This window comes from Schistocerca piceifrons, unplaced genomic scaffold (assembly GCF_021461385.2).
Source record: "Schistocerca piceifrons isolate TAMUIC-IGC-003096 unplaced genomic scaffold, iqSchPice1.1 HiC_scaffold_726, whole genome shotgun sequence".
Taxonomy (NCBI): domain Eukaryota; kingdom Metazoa; phylum Arthropoda; class Insecta; order Orthoptera; family Acrididae; genus Schistocerca; species Schistocerca piceifrons.
Window position 1 is genome coordinate 22,046 of NW_025728977.1, and position 21,083 is coordinate 43,128.

The 21,083-nt window shown below is 40.4% G+C and overlaps 1 protein-coding gene across 1 annotated transcript in view; it reads left to right on the forward strand.

The window, feature by feature from the left end:
- The window catches only part of LOC124770032 (trans-1,2-dihydrobenzene-1,2-diol dehydrogenase-like), a gene marked incomplete at its 5' end in the record, with an annotated part of 105,538 nt that overhangs the window by 19,355 nt on the left and 65,100 nt on the right, over positions 1-21,083 (forward strand). Inside the window, 1 exon segment of the mRNA XM_047249170.1 lies at positions 11,588-11,789. Within this exon segment, the coding sequence (XP_047105126.1) occupies positions 11,588-11,789 (202 nt within the window).

The following is a 21,083-nucleotide window of genomic DNA, read 5'->3' on the forward strand; positions in this document are numbered from 1 at the left end:
TGTTTTTCAAAATCAGAGAATATCAAAAATAGATCCGATGTCAGTGCTTGCTTTGAAGTATCGAACGCTGTCTGTCTTTCAGTAGACCATTAAAGTTTTGCTCCTTTCCGTAACAAATGGTCTGAAGATCCTGCAGTTTCAGCAAAGTCTGTTACAAATCAGTGGTAAATTACAGAGACCAATGAAACTCTGTGACTGTTCAAATGCCTTTGGTGGCGAAAAATTCGGAACTGCTGAGACCAAATGTGAATCTGTACTCACATCTTCCTTGCTGATTATACGCCCAAGATAATTTACTTCTGTTGCTGCAAAATGACATTTATTGGTGCTTAACTTTAGTTGTACTGTTCTAAGTCTTTCGAGTACCTCCTCCAACCATCCTACATGCTCTTCAATGTCCTCTGAAAACGCTATTATGTCATCCAGATAGATCAAACTTTGTTTTCGTTTCAGTCTCCTGAAAGTTGGTGGGTGCATTCTTGAGTCCATATGGCATTTGATAATAATGGAAATAACCCCCGAGGACGGTAAAAGTTGTCTGGTCAGGCCCCTTCTGTTTGGTGCTACCGACTCTTTAATCCATTGTGGAGAAATGTTACATTAACCCAAGTTATTGAGAGTCTCTGCTATGTTTGACAGTGGATATACATCGGTGATAGTTCGTGCGTTGAGGTTTTGGTAGTTACAGCAAAATTTGTATTTTTTTAGTGCCATCTGATGACTTTTTTGGGGTCAAAATTACGGGTGCTCCCCAGGGACTATAACTGTACTCAATATTACTTTTAACAAGCTGCTGATCAGTAAATTCTTCCATTATCAGTTGCATTCGCCTTAGAACTCGATAAGGGTTCTTGCACACTGCAGCATTATTCCCTGTTGGTATTCTGTGTTCCATGTGTGGCATTTCTGGTAATAGATCACTCAGCTTAAACAAATCCATGAACTGCAGTAACAAACCTTCTCTATCATTTCCTTATTAATGCTTCACTTTCTCACATAATGTGGATTCATTGATGGTTTGCTTGTAGCAGGGGTCCTCAGTTAAATGTCTGTCATCTTCCTCCAAAACATCTAAATTAGCCGTTAGTTGGCAGACTCACTTCATCCCTGCCAAAATTGTCAAGACTGACCAGAACCATACAATCTACATCAACGTTACTGAGGCGTACTATACTCCTGCTTGCAAAACATTGTGACTTATTCAGTTCTTTATTAGTTTATAATGGCTCTACAACATACAATAAATCCGTAGGTAGGTCCATGTCTATAATCATCCAGATACAGGGAACAACTGTATCTTGAGGTATCGTGTCATGCGAATTGATCTTTAGTACCTGTGTCCAGCCCGCATCTCGTGGTCGTGCGGTAGCGTTCTCGCTTCCCACGCCCGGGTTCCCGGGTTCGATTCCCGGCGGGGTCAGGGATTTTCTCTGCCTCGTGATGGCTGGGTGTTGTGTGCTGTCCTTAGGTTAGTTAGGTTTAAGTAGTTCTAAGTTCTAGGGGACTGATGACCATCGATGTTAAGTCCCATAGTGCTCAGAGCCATTTGAACCTGTGTCCAGCTTATTGGATAATACCTCCATGATCAGTGAACCTTGCAGCTGTGTAACACTTGTAGCTGTGGCCCCTAGCAGAAATGATGTCCCACCAAGTTTAGTTGTATACTGCAAAAAGTCAATTTTTTCATGATGTTAACAAGAAAGTCAAGTCCCAGGATCGCACAATACCCCTCACCAACATGTGGCAATACTTCTGCATCTTCTCAAAAACACCTATTTCCCACATTAAAACTGAACAGTGTTGTCCCCACTGACTTCATGTCACTATCACCTATTCTGCATAAGGTCTATCATGGCGACGCCAGTCTCTTTCTGCCCAAGAGATCAAGACTGACTACTGTGACACGAGTGCCTGTGTCCTCCAGAAATTTATGTTCCCTACCATTTACTTCTATTCCCATTTAATGACTGATTATTAGGACATTGCTTGTCCTGTGCTTTCTTCCAATGATGACCCATTTTATGGCCAACTTCTCCACATTCATACCATTTGGGCTGACGACATTGTTTCCTTATGTGGCATCTGAACCCACATCTAAAACACTTCACTTCAGAAGAAAAAAATGCCACAATGACTCTTTCTTCATGTAGCAATGTCAATCTCCTCCAGCTACATAGCAATCCTGGTGGCAGCAGGTAAGTCACTTGGGTTCTCCATTCTGACCCTCTTTGAAATATACCTCTTTGAAACACACCCAGAGCCCTATTTTCTGCATCACACAGAATCAAACAATAGGCCTGCACATTCTGTGTTAGTTTATACATTTGTGAGTTCAGTTTCCTAATCCTGTCAGAGAAGAATTCCACTAATTTGCCTTACTTCTGTGATTGTCCATTGAGTGTTTTCATAAAGAACCTCAAGCTCTTCTGCTCCCGAAAGTGCCGTATTAGACCATCAGCCAGTTCATCAAATGTTTGTGCCTTATTGAGGGTCTCGTGGTACATAACGTGCATTTTTGCAACACCCACTAACTGTAATCTAGCCATATTCAAGGACATTTCTCTGACCATTTTCCCAGTTTGGCAACAGTTGAGATTCATTGGGAGAGTGCTTAGAAAATGTAGTCCATCAACAAAGGAGGTGGCTTACAAAACACTCGTTCGACCTATACTTGAGTATTGCTCATCAGTGTGGGATCCGTACCAGATCGGTCTGACGGAGGAGATAGAGAAGATCCAAAGAAGAGCGGCGCGATCCGTCACAGGGTTATTTGGTAACCATGATAGCGTTACGGAGATGTTTAACAAACTCAAGTGGCAGACTCTGCAAGAGAGGCACTCTGCATCGCGGTGTAGCTTGCTCGCCAGGTTTCGAGAGGGTGCGTTTCTGGATGAGGTATCGAATATATTGCTTCCCCCTACTTATACCTCCCGAGGAGATCACGATTGTAAAATTAGAGAGATTAGAGCGCGCACGGAGGCTTTCAGACAGTCATTCTTCCCGCGAACCATACGCGACTGGAACAGGAAAGGGAGGTAATGACAGTGGCACGTAAAGTGCCCTCCGCCACACACCGTTGGGTGGCTTGCGGAGTATCAATGTAGATGTAGATGTAGATCACTAATGAAGTAAATACATCCTCAGTTGCTTTCCTGAATATGACACTACGAGGTTAGCACCTGCGGGATTGATGGAATGGGTGGGTGTACTCAACAGGGTTTTAATTTCTCCTGAATCAAGGAGTCCGTGGTCCCCAGTGGATTCCATTTGCTTTATTCACCTGAAAATGCTTCATTGTCCTCTCCCTGTCGCTTTGTAATTTGTAACAGCGTGGCTGTCTGACCCTTCAAAGCCTCTGCCGTTTCATTCAGAATCACTGTTTATGTTTCTGGTATTTGTGTAAACTCCATCTGTTGTTAAGTCTGAAAAGAAGGGAACTGCACACACAGTAGGCAAAGAAAGGGAATTAAACTGTACTTAATCTTTATGCTATATCATAGCCCAATGAGATTCTGTGCACTGGTGTGCTTTGTGACCAACAATTCTACATGTACTACAGACAGCTGACACAGCTTGAAAACATGGCTAGTTATGCCCAGATAAATTACAGTGTGGACACCTCACTGGCTGCAAGTAAACTTCAATAGTGTTCCCATGGAGCTGAGATAGTGTGTAGGTTCCTGCAGTTTAACAAATGACACTTTTAACGCACTGTGAAGGTCTCTACAGCTCAATATGGTCATGTGAAAATACAGAACAAGAAAGCAAAGTAATATCAGTCACTAGCTTACCACAATGTTACGAACTTTAGCTTATAGCTTTTAACCTCACTTTGGAGCGGCATAGATGTACAGCTGCTGCTGTTGTAGACAAGTGGGTGTTGCACCAGGCACAGGTGTCTCCTCCATTGGCAACCACTTGTTGACACCAGATATATGTGTCTGGCCCCATACTCCTACAGTCATCAGGAGAGATCCGTGAGGACCCAGTTATGCTTGAGAGCACCAAGAAAACATCATTGACAATAACACCTTTATTAGGCAGTAATACAGGATTGTCTTTCAAAGTGCTGCACCCCAGCTGGCCCGGTGGAGTAGCACATTGTCAGGGGCAGAAGGCTGGAGTGCGCTTGACTCGCAGTGCAGCCAGCACAGCAGAGCATCAGGTGGTATGCACATTACGCACAGGACGGCTGTCGACCCGAGGACTCCGGCAGCCTCCAGCTTTATGTATTGTTCTCCAAAGTGCAGATGTTGATATAGAAGATTTGGACTCAGGTGTCAGGCCCCAAGTCCACCCGAAGTATTCGCTGGATTGCAGGGAGTGGCTCTCAGCCCCCATTTAGATGACAAGACCTGCAGCATCAGTGTCTGCCACAGGTACAGAATGAGCAGCAGCAATGGCCCTCCCTCTCGAATGCGGATGATGTGCAGCATCCATATCGCAGAGGTCGTGCCTGCAGGGCGATAGCAGGCTCTGCACCCCATCAGTGTGGCCTTGGAAGTTGGCACTGCAGCTGGCAGCAGCAGCAGCATCCTTCCGACTGGACTTGTGATTCCGTAGATGATCGAAGACAGCTGGCATGCTGAGGGTTGACCGCCTTAGCCTCCCCTCTCACTGTGTAGCTGCAGCTGGCACGAGGGCTGAGGCTACACATTGGGCAGTTGGCAAATTGAATTCAGCAATGAGGCGTCTGTTACGTAGGGTGGGATATTTATTTTGGCGCTTCCAGTGCACTCTGCAGAACTAAGGATGGCTGTGACATCGTGTGTCCTGGTTTTTCCTTGTTGTCAGCTCTCTTAGTGACTTCGGACTTTCGCAACTTCACCTTTTGTAGGTTCTCTTATGCTGCCTTGGCATCTGAGTACTTATTGTTGCATTGTACCTAGCCTCCCTTATGATACTCTGCTTCGTCCCTGGTATGATGGTCTCTCTCGTCTTCCGTGATGTAATTATGCTTTGCTTGTGGACTTGGGCACTCAGTGTTTCCCCCCGATGTGTGATAGCTTTTGTTTGCTGTAACTTGTCCAGAAATTCCCCCTAGCTGGCAGAGTACTGGTGATCGACACATGGGATTCAACTTCTGGAAGCAGCTGAGGTAGAACTTGGACGAACTTTTAGTGTCCACCGAGGATACTACTCGGGGGCACAACAATACTCATAATACATGCAGAATGGATATATATAACAATTTGGCAGACAATCTGAGTAGCCTTCGTAGATTGTTTGTAGATGATGCTGTTGTCTAGAAAAGTCGTGAGAAGATGAAAACCATTTGCAAAATGATTAAGACATGATATCTTTGTGGTGCAAAAAGTGGCAGTTGACTGTAAACAGTAAAAAGTGTGACATCATCCACATGAGTAATAAAAGGAATCCATTAAATTTCGGTTAGTGATAAATTAGTTTAAAGGCCGTCAGTTCCACTAAATACCTAAGGATTCAATCGTGAACAGTTTAAATTGGACAGATCACAACATTTCGTGGGGAAGCCAAATTGAAGACTATGTTTTATTGCACAGTGCTGAGCAGATGCAATAGGTCTACTAAAGAGACTGCTTGCATTAGACTTTTGTGACCTCTTCTGGAGTACGGCAGTGTGGTATGGGATCCATACCAGATAGGATTCCCGGAGGACATCAGAAAAATTCAAAAAGTGCAGCTCATTTTGTATTATCCTAAAAAAGGGAAGAGAGTGTCATGGATAAGATATGCTAGGTGGCATGGAAATCACTAAAACAAAAGTTTTAATTTTGCGATGAAAGCTTTCCACAAAATTTCAGTCTCCAGCTTCCTCCTTCAAATGGTAAAGTATTTTGTTGACTCCGACCTACATAGGAAGAGATAGCTACCACAATAAAATAAGGGAAATCAGGGCTGTTACAGAAAGATTTAAGTTTTCATTTTTCCCTGCATGTGAGTGGAAAATGAAACAATAGAGAAAATGTCTGAAAGTGATTTGATTAACCATGTGCCATGCATGTAAATGTGAATTGCAGGGTAATGACATAGTTGTTGATGTAGACGTCTGCCGCAACATCTCGGAGATGAGGTGTGACATGTCGAATGTGTACTGAGTAGCTGCTCTTGCAGGCGTATAGGGAGTGTCACGAATCCTAACACCTAGTGTAGTGACACATCAAAAGAAGAAATGCCATACATCTTCAGAGTGATGGAAAGAAACAGCTGTATATTGGACAAAAATGCGTAATGACAATCTGACCGAGAAGATCACAGTGTATCAAATATCAGCGAAGGACAAACCGTTTAAGGAGAATGCTGCAGGCTTTGTACATGTTGGAATTAACGGATGATCAATGAAAGTGAGGATCACTCGAGATAAATGGTATTGCTACTTGAGACATATGGAGAAATCAGCCATTTCGAAGCTCACACTGTGTGAAATGTGATAAAGTGAGTTGACTCACAGGTTCTTACTGTGGAGAACAACTGCCACACCCAGTTGTTCAGGTGAGGCACTGTAATTCATAAGCACAACAATAGCTTTAACAAGAAACAGGAAAGAATCAATATAAATGGAGCCTGCATTCCCCCTCCTCCCGATGCAGGGAACAACCATTAGAGTGAAGGGCTGTTGCAGGCAACAAAGGAAAAACTACAGTGTTAACAATCAGGGAAAGGCTCTCAGACATTGGTGCGGCAGGTACATATAATTTCCGGCTGTGGGCTCAACTCTAGGCAGTCCCTGGAAATGGAGGATGATTCTTTGACAATGTCAGCCACTTTAGCTGCAGAAACTTGAGACAAAAGCACTTAATGACCATTGGCTGAATATCCCAAGATGTATGCCAATAGGCAAAATATTAAACCTTTTCACTGATAAGTGACTGGTTACACAGATGACCCAAAATGTTACTAAATTCAGAACAACACTCTTTAATTAATTTTTTTGATATTTAATAACCATTAGAATTTTATAGTTCTAAAGATTTTATGATAAATGTTACTTCTTCTGCTGTAGTGAAGATTATATTCACGTTAATGAAGTTACTTTCAAAAACGGGTAACATTTATGGAAGCTGAGAATCCTGTCTTATCCATAATAAATATAAACTGCTTGTTAAAGAGCTGTGCCACTGTACACATGGTGATTACCAGTGTACAAAAGCCATCTGCTCCTTTTGAGCCCTGGTTTAATCAGTTTCTCCTTCACTGAAGTGCAAATTGTTTTTATTGTATTGTTTGATGTGACTATTCTCTTTGCATAATGCATTTGCTTCAATGAATGGTTTATTCTGAATATTCTATGATATGTCTTATAATAAGCTAGTGTATAATCATCAAATTTGAGTCTAACTGACAGATAACCTTTCCTTTCTGTCCCCCAAAATACTTTTATCACTTACTTAATACGTATTTTTAGTACACTTTGCTACAAACTGAACTACTTTAAGAGGAATACATTTCTCGTGTAAGACATTGTTAATAGGGATAATTGTTAGATGTGGCTCCAAAAAGGGCTTGGATGTTAATTGCCTGGAGTGGAATCATTAGCTGGCATTCTCTGACTTTCCCCAGGGTATGCCCGAGTACTTTTATTGTCCAGATCCCAAGTCATTGCAGTTCCATAGCTGCAAATGAGGAAAGAAAGACAGTGGAGCAGGAGAGAACCCACCCTCTGTAGGGGAACAATCCGCACCTACTATGAGTGAAGTTGAGCAGGTGTTTCATTAGAATGTTACTGGCACTTAGAATCACTGCTGAAAAAGCTATTTTGCAACTGTGGAGGGCTATGACCTGCCTTCCTCCCTGGCTAGAAAAGAGTTTCTGAAACTTTACCTCCTTGCCATGATGAGGAATGGACAACTTGGATGTCCCTAAATAGATTGAGGTGGCAGATCAAAGGTTTCTTTGACAAGATGGGGCTGCACTGATCAAGATGATATTCAGTGTGACTGTGGAGAAGACTTGACTGTTCATCATATGCTTCAATGCCATCTGTTTTCAACCACGTACACAGGAGATGAACATATACAATGAACAAAAAATACATTGGAAGTGGCCAACTTTTGGGCAAAAGTATGAGGGCATGCTGAAGAGTAATGCCTCCAAATTATTTTATGAAAACCTGAAAGTATTTAAATAAAATAAATGTTGTTACCATTCTGCATCTTTATTCTTAATGTCTATATGTTTATTTTTCTATATAGTTACCCTGGTGATGAACACATTCCTCCCAACAAAAGACCAGTTTATTTATACTGTCACTATAGAATGTTTGATTTCATTGCAAGAGCCACAATCTCACCTCTGCTTGCACCACTTCATTACTATCAAGCTGAAGTACTTGAAGGTGTTCCTTAAATTTTGGAAACAGATGAAAATCTTGTTTTACGAAGTCGGGACTGTATTGGTGTTCGTCATGTGGCAACAACTCCTTATTACCCTCAACCCTCCTTTGCCGAACATTTTAACCGTAACTTGAAGGCAGCCTTGATCATCTACCATACTCGTTACCCATCTAAATGGGAACAGTCTCTCCTGTGGCTAAATTTTGCCTTCAATTCTGCTCGTCATGAATCATCTGGGATGACCCCTGCCTCCTTGATGTTTGCATATCCTCAATTGCCCTCTTAGTAACTAGTGGCATATCAGTGACCTCCTGCCACAGGTAATCGACTCTCAGCTTATTAAATCCAATTGGCATAAGGCTAGGTTTAATATCCGGTGGGCACATAAAAGGGAAAGGGCTTGCTATAATAAAGCCAGACATCCCTTTCAAGGTACAGTCGGTGACAAGGTGTTTCTCAAGAACCTTAATCCGGTTCACCAATCGGGGAGGGGAGCTAGGGATAAGCTCGCCCCACGTTTTGTAGGTCCCTATATCATACAGGACATAGTTATCCCTGTCAATTTATCAATTAGACATCCAGATATTGGGAAAGTAATCCGGGTGCATATTAGTCAAGTTAAAATCAGTGGTAGTTGAGGATTTCCCCCCCCCTCCCTCCCTCCGTAAAGGTGGGGAGTGCGGGGGGGGGGGTGTCTGTTTTGGAGGGGGAGGTTGAACTGTGTCGTTTGCCACGGTTCCTGTTTTTCCTTTGGTTTACTCCTGTTTGGAGTTTCCGCACTTTCCTGGAGGGCATTGCAGAGCCTCTGAGCGCGCTGCTAGTGTGCCCGCTGGGAGGAGGCGCTGTGTGCCGTGCCGAGGGCAGACGAGGCAGTTGAGATGAGTGTTTGGCCCTGGGTGACTGTTCTGCAGTGGGACGCTCAGTCCCTCTACGCTAAGTTTGGATGGGCCCAAAAACCCGGGGCGTGAGGACACAAGAGGCCATAAACCTGTGAACAACGTTTGGTTTCCGTTCATGGGATGGGGAAGCTATGAAGTCTGTCTGCGGGTGCCAGTAACCTCCAGAAGGTGGTGTCATCACTGAAAGTAAGATTTTTCATCTAGTTAGTGCAACGCTCATAGTCTGGTGGGACCAATCTCCCAGTGTTGTCGGAGCTATTAATAACTGTGTGGCAACGTTTCTCTTCTTTGAGTTTGTGATCAGAAATTTGTTATTGTCCCCTTTGAATAATCATGCATTTGAACGCCATGCTGATTTCAGCCGCGCGACGTAAATAAAAAAAATAAATAAATAAAAAAAAAAAATTTTTTTTTGGCTGTAGACCTGCAAACCGTTGTTTTTCCATGGACGGCATAGGTTACTATTTAGATAAGCACGTTGTAAAATGTTACATCACCTTGTACTGTCTGGCGGAGAGATAGAGCCAATTAATTTTATGGATGTCTGAAATGCAAGATTATGTTAATGTTAGCCAATATCTGTTGTGTTTTAGTATGTAGGCATATTTAACTTTAGTCGTTGTTATTGTGTATATATTCTTGTGTTAGGGAGTATACCGGTAGTCCCTGTGGCATTTAAGTGCTCTATTTAATTATATATAAGGTAGTGCTAGAGGTTCTATTTGGTAATACGCCTAGCCATGACTGATGTCGGTTGCTCGGTCTGTCTGAAATATTGGGCGTATTGGGTAGAGACCATTGTTGACTTGTTTTCCTCAGCTCCGAAGTCCCGTATTGATACTATTGTGGTATTTCTGCCGGAATCTCATTTGCAGAAGTTATCAATTCTTGTGAGCACAAATAAAGCTACCTTTGCCTCTGTAATTTTCGTCCCCTGGCCAGGAAGCTTTGGTTAATGATTAAAAATCGCCAACTGGTCTTTGTCCAATCTAGTGGCTCTTGTCAGACGAGTTCCCTTTCCAGTTTGGGTAAATGTTTCCTCCTCCTGGTGGAGCCATCCTCTTTCCCGTGCCACGCTGGGGTAAGAGTTGCCCGAGTGTCTATTGCCACTCAGTGTTCCAGGAGAATGAAATAAGAGGTTAATTATCTACTCCACCGTTATGACCAAGAAAGGCGAATTAGAGTAGTTCTGGATAACCTGAGTATTGTACACTATCAAGATAGTTATAGGTGTCTGATTGTCCCCATGTCACCAGAGAGTTAAAAGGTGATCCTTGCTCAAGTTTATGGGACTTTATTAACCATTGATCCTTATTGTTTATGGTCTTAAAAATATGTTTGTTAAAAAGGAATAATTTTACATTCCTATTGTTAAGTAATTCTTAAGTTATATAGCAAATATTATGAGTGCAAATATTCTCTCATTGTTACACTTACTTGTTCTGTGGTTTACACTGAAGGGTGTGACGATAAATGCAAAATCTAAAGTGAAGCGTTGGGGTGAATTAATCCTTTCCCTTATCATTACCATTAAGGATAACTGATTGTATGTCACTTGTTACTGAAATTGGTTGGGAGAATAGTTTATTGGTTGACCCCGTAAAAAGAGTAGGGTATAATGGTATAGTTTCCTTTTGCCTCACCTTCTCACTTGCTTGTGGTATGCAAGAGAAAAGAAACTTTCTGAACATCTTTTGCATTTTTGTTCTCGTACCTTCTTCTTCTTCTTCTTCTTCGCCACCTGTTCCTCCGTAACCCTTATGTATATCATGTTTCATTCTATTTTCAAGATGAAATTTTTTAAAGTGGCAGGCATTCCTCAGTGTTGGTCAGCCAGGTATCTGTTTAATCTAGTCCACATAATTAATCTTAAATGGAAATTTGTATCTACAATACTTTGGAAGCGCTGTTTTTTTTTTTTTGTTTTAGTGATGAGGTGTTGTCAAGTCACTGTTCAGTTTCTTTGTTGTAATTATAAATATGGTTCATCTCCTGACTTTCATTCTTTTACATCTTATGCATTATTACTCAAAAAACCAATTCATTTCATGTATTTTTCTGCATACATCATAGTAATTGTTTTGATATATGTAAATCACCTAAAGGTTATGAATAAAACATGCACAATACTGGTGTAATGTTCATGTACATGTTAATTCATCTGGAAAAAGAGAAGAAAAAGTTTGACTAATGAGAGTTAGTTGGGATTAAGCAGGGAAGTCATACATGACACACATCATCAAAGGAAACATTATAGGTTAGAGTAAAATAATAGGAGTAATCACAAAACAGAACATGATGCCACTGTTGAATTGAAATTATCTTTAATCATATTAATCTTAAAATTACTAATGTGCTACAAACTATTCTTTGCAGATGGCAACAAAATGGGGAATTGTAAGTGCTGGTAAAATCAGTCATGACTTTGTTGTTGCTTTAAGCACACTCTCCCAGGAAGAACACAAAGTTGTGGCTGTGGCTGCCAGAGATCTTGAAAGAGCCCAGGCCTTTGCAGACCTTCATAAAATTCCTTCTGTATATGGTTCATATGAAGAACTTGCAAAAGATCCTAATGTTGGTAAGTCAGTTGTTAAAATTTCTCTTTATGTATTCTCCATGTTTGGATAAAAGATTAATCAATAGAAGGAGCAAAGATAACCACTCACAGTATAATGGAAACACTGACTGATCGATGGCAGGTACTTTGAACTACACATGTTGTCTGTCAGATGTTTTATATCATTGGGTAAACAATGAAAAATTTTGGTGGCTGCACTGTGCACTTCTTTTGTGCTTAAGACAACTTTAATGTAAAGTAATGACTGCCAGTTTTTCATCTGGTGTTGTAATTGCGTACCCCAGGATATTGTTCCTTATGACATTATTAAATGAAAATATGCAAAATATGTCAGCTTACTGATTTGTTTCTCCCCAAGATTTGCAGTGATTTAAAGTGCAATTATTTATTCATTCATTCATCCATCCATCCATCCATCCATCCATCCGTCCATCCATCCATCCATCCATCCACCCACCCATCCATCCAAGGATCATCTCACAGTGATATAGGACTTGTCAAGTTAATACAGTGCCAGTCAATGGACCAAAATATAATACACAGCATACATAACATGCCTTAAGATGATGAGGAAGTTGCCTTTGGAGATAGCATACTTACCATTTTTGTAGTATCCGTAGATGTGCAGACCTGTGCCTTTAAGAAATTGAGAGTGAGACCACTCACAGAAAACCTGTCAATAATACTTTCAAGAACATCATTTTCCATTTCTTCTGTTGCTGTATGTGTGTATGCATTGATTAACAATACTAGTGCCATCCACAAAAAGAAGAAGTTCTACTTCTCAAATATATTCGACAGGAGTTCATTTACATACATGAGAAACAGTAGTTGGCTCTCCAATCAGAAGAACCTCCACTGCTTAAACTGAATTATTAAGTGCAATTTTTTGCATTCTTTTGCTTAGGTATTACAGTCATTTGTTGGCCAAATCATCAGTTCCATAAAACCTCAGTTTACCTAGGAGAATATTGTGATTCACAGAGTCAGATATCTTATATAGCTTACAGGCAATGCCACCCATCGCTATTTTGTTATTTAATACTTCTAAAATTTGGTGAATGAATGTTTAAATGGCATTCTCAGTTGAGAAAATCATCTGAAATCGAAACTGTGATTTACTGATGATATTATTGTTGCTCAGGTGGATTACTATTCCAGAATACATCTCTTTGTCAAAAATTTTTGAAGCTGATGTCAGTAGTGGAATGGCTCAATAGTAATTGATGTTTGTCATTCACCTATCTTTTTGAGAGGTTTAATGATGTCATATTTTGATCTTCCTGAGAAAAAAATCTGTGAGTTAATGATGCACGGCATATTTATGAAAAGCACAACTGTGTATGGCCTAGTTCTACAAATTGTGAATGTGTTGTCTCCTTATAGTCGATCCACTGTATCGTTGCTGACTACCCTCTTTGAGCTTACAAAGATATGATAATGGACATTCACTGCACATTGGATGATATGTCAGGCAACTAGATCTGGAGATGTAAGATTGCATGAGCCTGTGATTATGCACATTTGTTCACAAATGTTGTCTTTATGTATTTGTTTCCATCAGTCAATAAATAAATAAATAGGGTCTTTTCAAACTAAGTTTCCTGTTGATCTCCACCTATCTCCAACCTGAATGAAATTTTGCTCGAATGAATGAAAGTAAATTGTGCAAAGTGTGAGCTCAAGATGCAAGAAGTTCAATGTTTTGTGAGGCTTCCTGTGGAAGGCTGCAAAATGTTCTTCCATAAACACTTTTGGCCACATTGAAGACACTTAAAATAAAATTTAATGGTAATGTAATCAAGAGATTTCTATTGTATACGCAGCTTGTACTCCTCGCACTGTTAAAATTTCAAGGGCAAGCCATTCAGAATTTTCATACTGCATGAGGTGAAAGTTAGGGAAAAATCAGTCGTAACATATTCAACCATCATTTTGCCCTTTAACCATTGAGTGGGAGCACCAGTTTCCTTAACACAAACAGGTGTACCTTGTACATGAAAAAACAATGATATAATAAACTTCTATTATATGAGCTACCGTATTTACTCGAATCTTAGCCGCACTTTTTTTCTGGTTTTTGTAGTCCAAAAAACCACCTGCGGCTTAGAATCGAGTGCAAAGTAAGCGGAAGTTCTGAAAAATGTTGGTAGGTGCCGCCACAACGAACTTCCGCCGTTGAATGTATGTAGCGCAACACAGGCATGCTCTGCAGGCGCAAAGATAAATACTGGTGCCAAAACCTCTGCGTCAGTAAACACACACAATAAAAAAAAAGAAAAAAAAAGTGGAAGATGAGTTTTTTTCTCCGCCCCGAGTTTCGACCCCTGCATTTTCATACACTATCCAATGAAGTAAATAAAAATTCCGTATTGTTCATCTTCGAGTGTAGCAGCCTTTCAATATACTACGAAAATCTGACTGGCAAGACTTCGGGATGTTTGTCAATATGGCCAACTCTACGTTCTGAATGTTTTCCTACCTGTGACAAGAGAGGGTAGCTAATAGGAACTTTTATGAATTGTGTATCACATGCAGTATTCTCTTCACCATAATACGAATGTAAACATTTTGCCATGTATTCTTTCGTGTTTGCTGCTTTCTCATTTAAATCCTGTCTGCCTAATAAACTACCAAACTAGAGTGAGACAACAGCAAATGCGGAAGAATATACATAATACGTCATGTTTATATTAGTATTATTCTTATGCTGAATAGTGATACTGTCAGAAATGAAACACGGCAACTGACTAGATTTTTAAATCTAAGATGACTAATTTCTGTGCAGAATGTAATGTACTAATGAGACGTCTGCAAAGATTTTCAAACACAAAATTTTTTTCGCTAAACTCTCGTTCAGAACATCTTCTGTCACACACAGTCTATTATTTGATTCTCGTTGATCATTATAAAAGAAAGCAGCAGTGTAAGTAACAACAAATAGCAGTCTCTTGCCATTGTTTTGCTAATGAGACAAATCCTCTTTTTTTTTTATTGTAAGCGGCAGTATCGTGCACAAAAGCAAGCCATGCCGCGAGCAGACAGGCCGTAAACACTCATTGTCAAAATGCCACAAACAATGCATGATACAGTACAATAATGCATTTTCAGCTTACAGTGACGTAAGCACCTATAACAAAGAGAACGGCACCTATTAGATTAAAACAAAACAAGCAATCAATTCAAACCAGACGAAGCACATGAAAAAGGAAGGGTACCTGTATAAATACGGACGGAGCGCCTGACGCAGAGCAATGGCTACCTCGTCAAGCTTAACTGCTAAGCTTACGACCCGAACCAAACTACCGTAGCTGTATCTTGACTCATTCGACCTAAATTGTGTCTCATATTACAATGGACCAACTTTGTTTCGATTTAGAGGTGCGGTCTAAAACTTTCCTCTCCCCTTGAATTTAGAGTCACAAATTTCAGGTGCGACTTAGATTCGGGAAATTTTTTCTTCCCTTGATTTCGAGTCTCATTTTTCAGGTGCAGCTTAGATTCGAGTGCAGCTTAGATTCAATTAAATACGGTACATCTCTGTTTAATTAAACAGTAATAAAATAAACTTTCATAGAATCACTCTGTTTCTGTGTGCAAGTGTCACCCCCTAGTAATGACCCCTTTCAGATCATTAAACAGTGTATTTGCATCAGATTCCTGCCAAGCTCTTATCTGATCACTAATTAACTCCTAGACAATTGCCTCATTGTGGGATTGTGCTGATAGCTCAGAATCTGGATCATTTACTTGCACAAATCATAAATTTTTTCTCACCTAGTCCATTATTATTTCATATTACTACTGCTCACTCGGATGTATGACAACAGAGTGTACCATTGCGTTAGCTGAAGCAATGACGAAGGAATAGGTATGGGATCGCAGTTGTAAAACAACAGTGGAATGGTGCAAGACACTGTTATTTGTAGTTGGCACACACTATAATAGGTGTGCCTGCTCAAGGATTAATAGCTTCACACAGAAGTTCCACCGAACTACAGCAGCTATCTGCAAGTGCTGCAGAACTTATTAATATTTAAACTTGCCATCAATTTTTTTAGCAAATTTTCGTGCGTTTTTCCTTCAAGCAGTTCGTTTAGCTTTGTCCTTTCCCTGTCTTTGTTCTTTATTTAGCCTTAAATAAATTATCCGCCATGCATCTACCCTCTTCTGTATTTTTCCATTCCCTTCTCTTCCATATTCCTCAATATTTTGTTCAATTAAATGACCTTTCTTATGTTTCCTACCTTGTTACTTTTGTGTTCTTAAATAAAAGACAATGAAATATAACAGCTGCATGGTAGAGAGTAATCCACATGTATACTTTTCACCAATTTTTGTGGCATCACTACTCTGTTAAGCTATATGTCTGCAACATGACTTCATATTTGAAAGCTACCATTTGTATCTCTCTTCAAAGTACCAGTAACTGTGAACTCTATTAACAGAACAGGCTCTTCACTGTGTACATTGCCCTAGCAGTCCACCTGCTCTCAATTTACTCCAGTATGTAAGTATTTATCTTTTCTCTTCTGCTTCACAACTCTGTCTATCCTTACTTTCTTTCTTCATAAGCCCCCTTTCTTCTTTTTAGAAGCACTTGCTTCCATTTTAAATAACTATATATTTTTATTTATTATTATTATTATTACTACTCCTCTGCCCTCTCAACTCTTGTGCATTTCTGCCTTTAGTTTCATTTTCATGAGCGTGTTTTACTTTGAGTACTCTTCTCTCTGGCCTAGCAAGCTCTGAAGTATCGTTATTAGAAGTACTCTGGAATTTGATATCAGTTGTTATACTACTGGCACTATTGAATTCTTTTCTCCAATCTGTGATTGTTTTGATCAAAATCCATAAGAATATCCTTGTGATCTATGGGAACTCTATGCAGTTTTGATAAATTTGGGACACAAAACACGCAGTTGACTTACTGAAATGTACACAATCCATGGTGACAGAACTGCATAACTTTCAAAAGTTCTGTTACCATTTTGAAGCCAATCCATTAAAACATAAATTGGGAAAAGAGAGAGAGAAAAAAAGCAATTCACACTGATAAGCCAAAACATATGACCACCGCCCTCTGTGAGATTGGATGTCACCTGGTGCAATTGCAGGAATGTTGCATGATAAAAAATTTTTGCACAGTCATCTCTATTTTTTTTATTTTTTGCAGGAGGAGCACAAATTTTTTTATCAACATACTTGGAACATTTAGCTATGTATTGAGCCTACTCAATGTAGCCTCCATCAGCTGTGATGCAGCTGGCCCAACGTTCTTTCCATGATGTAAATGCACTTTGGTAAAATTCTGGGGATTGACTTTTACACCATCGCTTGACGCAGGATATAGGTCTTTCTCACTATCAAATGTTTTACCATGTAGGTGGACCTTCAGACGACCAAAGAGGTAAAAATCAGATGGAGCCAAGTCCGGACTGTAGGGAGGATAAGGAACAATTTTACAACCCATTTTCCTGATTTTCTCCTGTGTCATAAGGGCTGTATGGTGTTTGACATTGTCATGGTGTAGTCTGATGAGCTGACCCTGAAGCTGTGGTCTGTGGGTCTTGATGGCATGTCGCAGCTTTTCCAATGACAAACAGTTACGGTCCCGGTTAATTGTGGAGCCAGATTCCAAAAAGTCAATGAAAATGACACCACACTGATCCCAGAAGAAGGTGGCCATCACCTTTTGGCCTGCTGTTTGTGAAAGTCTTGGTTTCTTCTTCTGAGGGGAACCCGGGTGACGCCACTCCGTGGATTGGGTTTTGCTCTCAGGTTCGGACAAAAACAACCATGTTTCATCCTGGGTAATGACGCCATCAAAACGCTGTTTCCACTCTTCAGTAAAGGTCTTCATGAGACCCTCACACACATTCTTTCGCATTGTTTTCATTTCTCTTGTCAGTAATCTAGATACCCAACATGCACAGGTTTTCTGTACCCTAGTGGCTATACCAGAGATACCGCACTATCCAATGACAAACAAGTCATTTCATGTGTCATTACACATCTGTCATTTTGGATGATTTGGTCAATGGTCTCTTTATTCACATCATTCACTGCTGTCGATGGTCTACCGCATCCTGGATTGTCCAATAGAGAGAAATCACCTGCTTTAAACCTCTGCAACCACCGCTGGATACTGTTGCGATCCACTGTGTCCTCCCCATAAACAGGGAGCAACTTGACTGTGAATCGACGTGGCAGAGTCATCGCCGCTCTTGAAGAGGATCTCCATCACTGACCATTGTCACAATCTGACATCTACTTCACGGTCCATTATGGCTAATCTCTAAATAAAAGAAAATACTTTTATATACCAACTTATAGCTAAATGTTCCAAGTATGTTCGAAAAAAAAAAAAAAAAATTTCATTCTCCTCGTGCAAAAAAAAAAAAAAAAATTAGAGATGACCATGCAAAACATTTTGAACACCCTTTGTATATAAGTGGATCAAAGACGGATGCGGAAGAATTATTAAAGCGATAACAAGGGCGGCAAATGGGGAAATGTACTGACATAAGCATCTGTGATACGGGTGATATTAATATTACACAGAGCCTGTGAACAAATATCTCGAAAAAGGGATAGCTGGTCAAATGTACATATGCTGCTGTAGTGAGCACCTGTAGAAAATGGTAGAACGACAGTGAAACTCTCAATGGGCGATAAGTAGTTGGATGCCCACAACTGTTCACAGAATATGGGATTTGGAGGCTTGCCTGCTGTGTAAAGTAGGATAGGTGCCAATCTGTAGCATCTCTGCCAAAAGGCACAATGCTGCTGCACACACGAGTAGTTTCAGAGCACACCATTCATTGTACATTGTCAAACATGGGGCTCCACAACAGACAACCGTATGTGTTCATTTATTGGCCCAACAATATTGTCAGTTACAATTCTAGTGACCATGGGATCATCGGAATTGGACCACAGATCAATGGAAACGTGTCGCCTCGCCAAATGAATCACGTTTTGCTACATCAAGTTGATAGTCATTTTTGCAAACGCCCTCATCCATGCAAACAGCAGTTCAAAATATGCACCATGCCAAGGATGCAGGCTGGTGAGAGCAGTATTATGCTGTGGGAGACATTCTGTGCACTCGTGTGGGATCTCTGGTAGTAATCAAAGACACGTTGGTCACTGTGGAGCACTTTTACTCCTTCATGCTTGATGTCTTCCCTGCCAGTGATGTCATCTACCAGCAGGATAATTCTCTGTGTTTCAAAGCCAGCATCGTGCTGCTGTGGTTTGAGGAGCATTATAGTGTACTCACATTGATGTCTTGGCCACAAAATTCACTTGATTTTAATCAAGTAACCCATTTTGGTCGCTATCAAGTGCCATCACTGCATACACAAATCACCGGACTGGTGTTTAAGGAAATTACATGACTTGTGAATGGACATCTGGTGCAACATACCTCCACAAACCTACCAACAAACTGTTGAATCCATGATACGCAGAGTTGGTGATGTATTGTGTTCCAAAGATGGGCCAACATGTTATTGAGCAGGTGGTCACAATATTTTGGCTCATCAGTGTACCAAAACAATACAGAGCCACATATAAAGAATATATCTACAAGGTGCAGTTGAGTACTTCCATCCATGCTTATGAACAATTTGACATTTTAATTCAGTTAACAGGTACACTCTGATTTTTTTCTTCTTGAAATTCTTTTGGTTGTTCTGATCTTCCCATTCTCTCTACATCTACATTAGTACTCAGAAAACCACTGTTAAGTACGTGGCAGAGGGTAAGTCCCATTATAGCAGTTACTAGGGTTTTCTCCCCTACCATTCATTTATGGGGCACAGGAAGAGTGATTATTTAAATGCCTCAGTGCATGTTGTAATTAATCTAATCCTGTCCACACAATCACTACGGAAGCAATACGTACGGGGTTGTAATATATTCATAGAGTCATCAATTAAAGCTGGTTTTTGAAACTTTGTAAATAGGCTTCCCCAGGGTGATTAACATCTGTCTTCAAGGCTCTGCCAGTTCATTTCTTCAGCATCTCTGTGACACTCTCCCATGGGTCAAACAAACCTGTGACCATTCATGCTGCCCTTCTCTGTATACGTTCAGTATTATGGTTTAGTGCCTTTCGGTACGGGTCCCACACATTTCAGCAATATTCTAGAACTGGTCGCAAATGTGATTTGTTTGCAATCTCCTTTGTAGACTAATTACATTTCCCCATTATTCTGCCAGTAAACTGAATTCTGCCAACTGCTTTACCCATGACTAAGTCTGTGCGCTCATTCCATTTCATATCCCTACAAATTGTAGCACCCGGGTAATTGTTTGAGTTGACTGATTCCGGCTGTGGTTCATTGATATTATAGTCATAGGGTATTACATTTTTTTGGTTTGTGAAGTGCAGAATTTTACATTTATGAAAATTTAAAGTAAATTACCAATCTTTGAAACACTTTGAAATCTTATCGAGAGCTGGCTGAATATTTATGCAGCCTCTTTCAGACAGTACTTCGTTACAGATAACTGCATCATCTGCAAAAAGTCTGAGGTTACTATTAATATGGTCTGCAAGGTGATTTATATACATTACGAACAGTAAGGATCCCAACTCATTTCCCTTGGGCACACCCAAGTTACTTCAACATCTGTTGATGACTCTCCATCCAAGATAGCTTGCTGCATGCTCCGTACCAAAAAAATCCTCAATCCAGTCACAAAGTCCACTTGATACCTTGTACAATTGTACTTTTGATAACAAGCGTGGATATGGTACTGAGTCAAATGCTTTTCAGAAATCAAGAAATACTGCATCAACCTGACTGCCTTATCCAGTGCATGGTCAACTGTTTTAAACTTGAGCTATATTTCCTCTACATGCCCCTGCCCTGTGCTGAAGGTTCATAGTTCCTCATCCAGATATGACGCTACTGGTTTTTAATCTGCTATACTGAACACACATACCTTTTCACTTGTTTGAGTTGTCCTTTGTACTTTGGTAATCATTGTTGCCACAACCACATCAGGGTCACTGATACCAGTTTTGAAGTGGACACCCTCAGAGAGGTCAGGTCTATTTCTCGCTGTTAGATACAATATATTTCCATCATGACTTATGTTGCAAACTGTCTGTTCTACAGGGTGAAAAGTATTTAAACTGACAAACTCTAGGAGGTTGTAGGCGACATCAAAACAAATATTTTTCCCTAAAGTCATTTTTTCCTATGATGAGTATTTAAACCGGTAGAGGAAGATTTCTCCGGTGACAAATTAATTAAACCAACAAACACTTTTCCA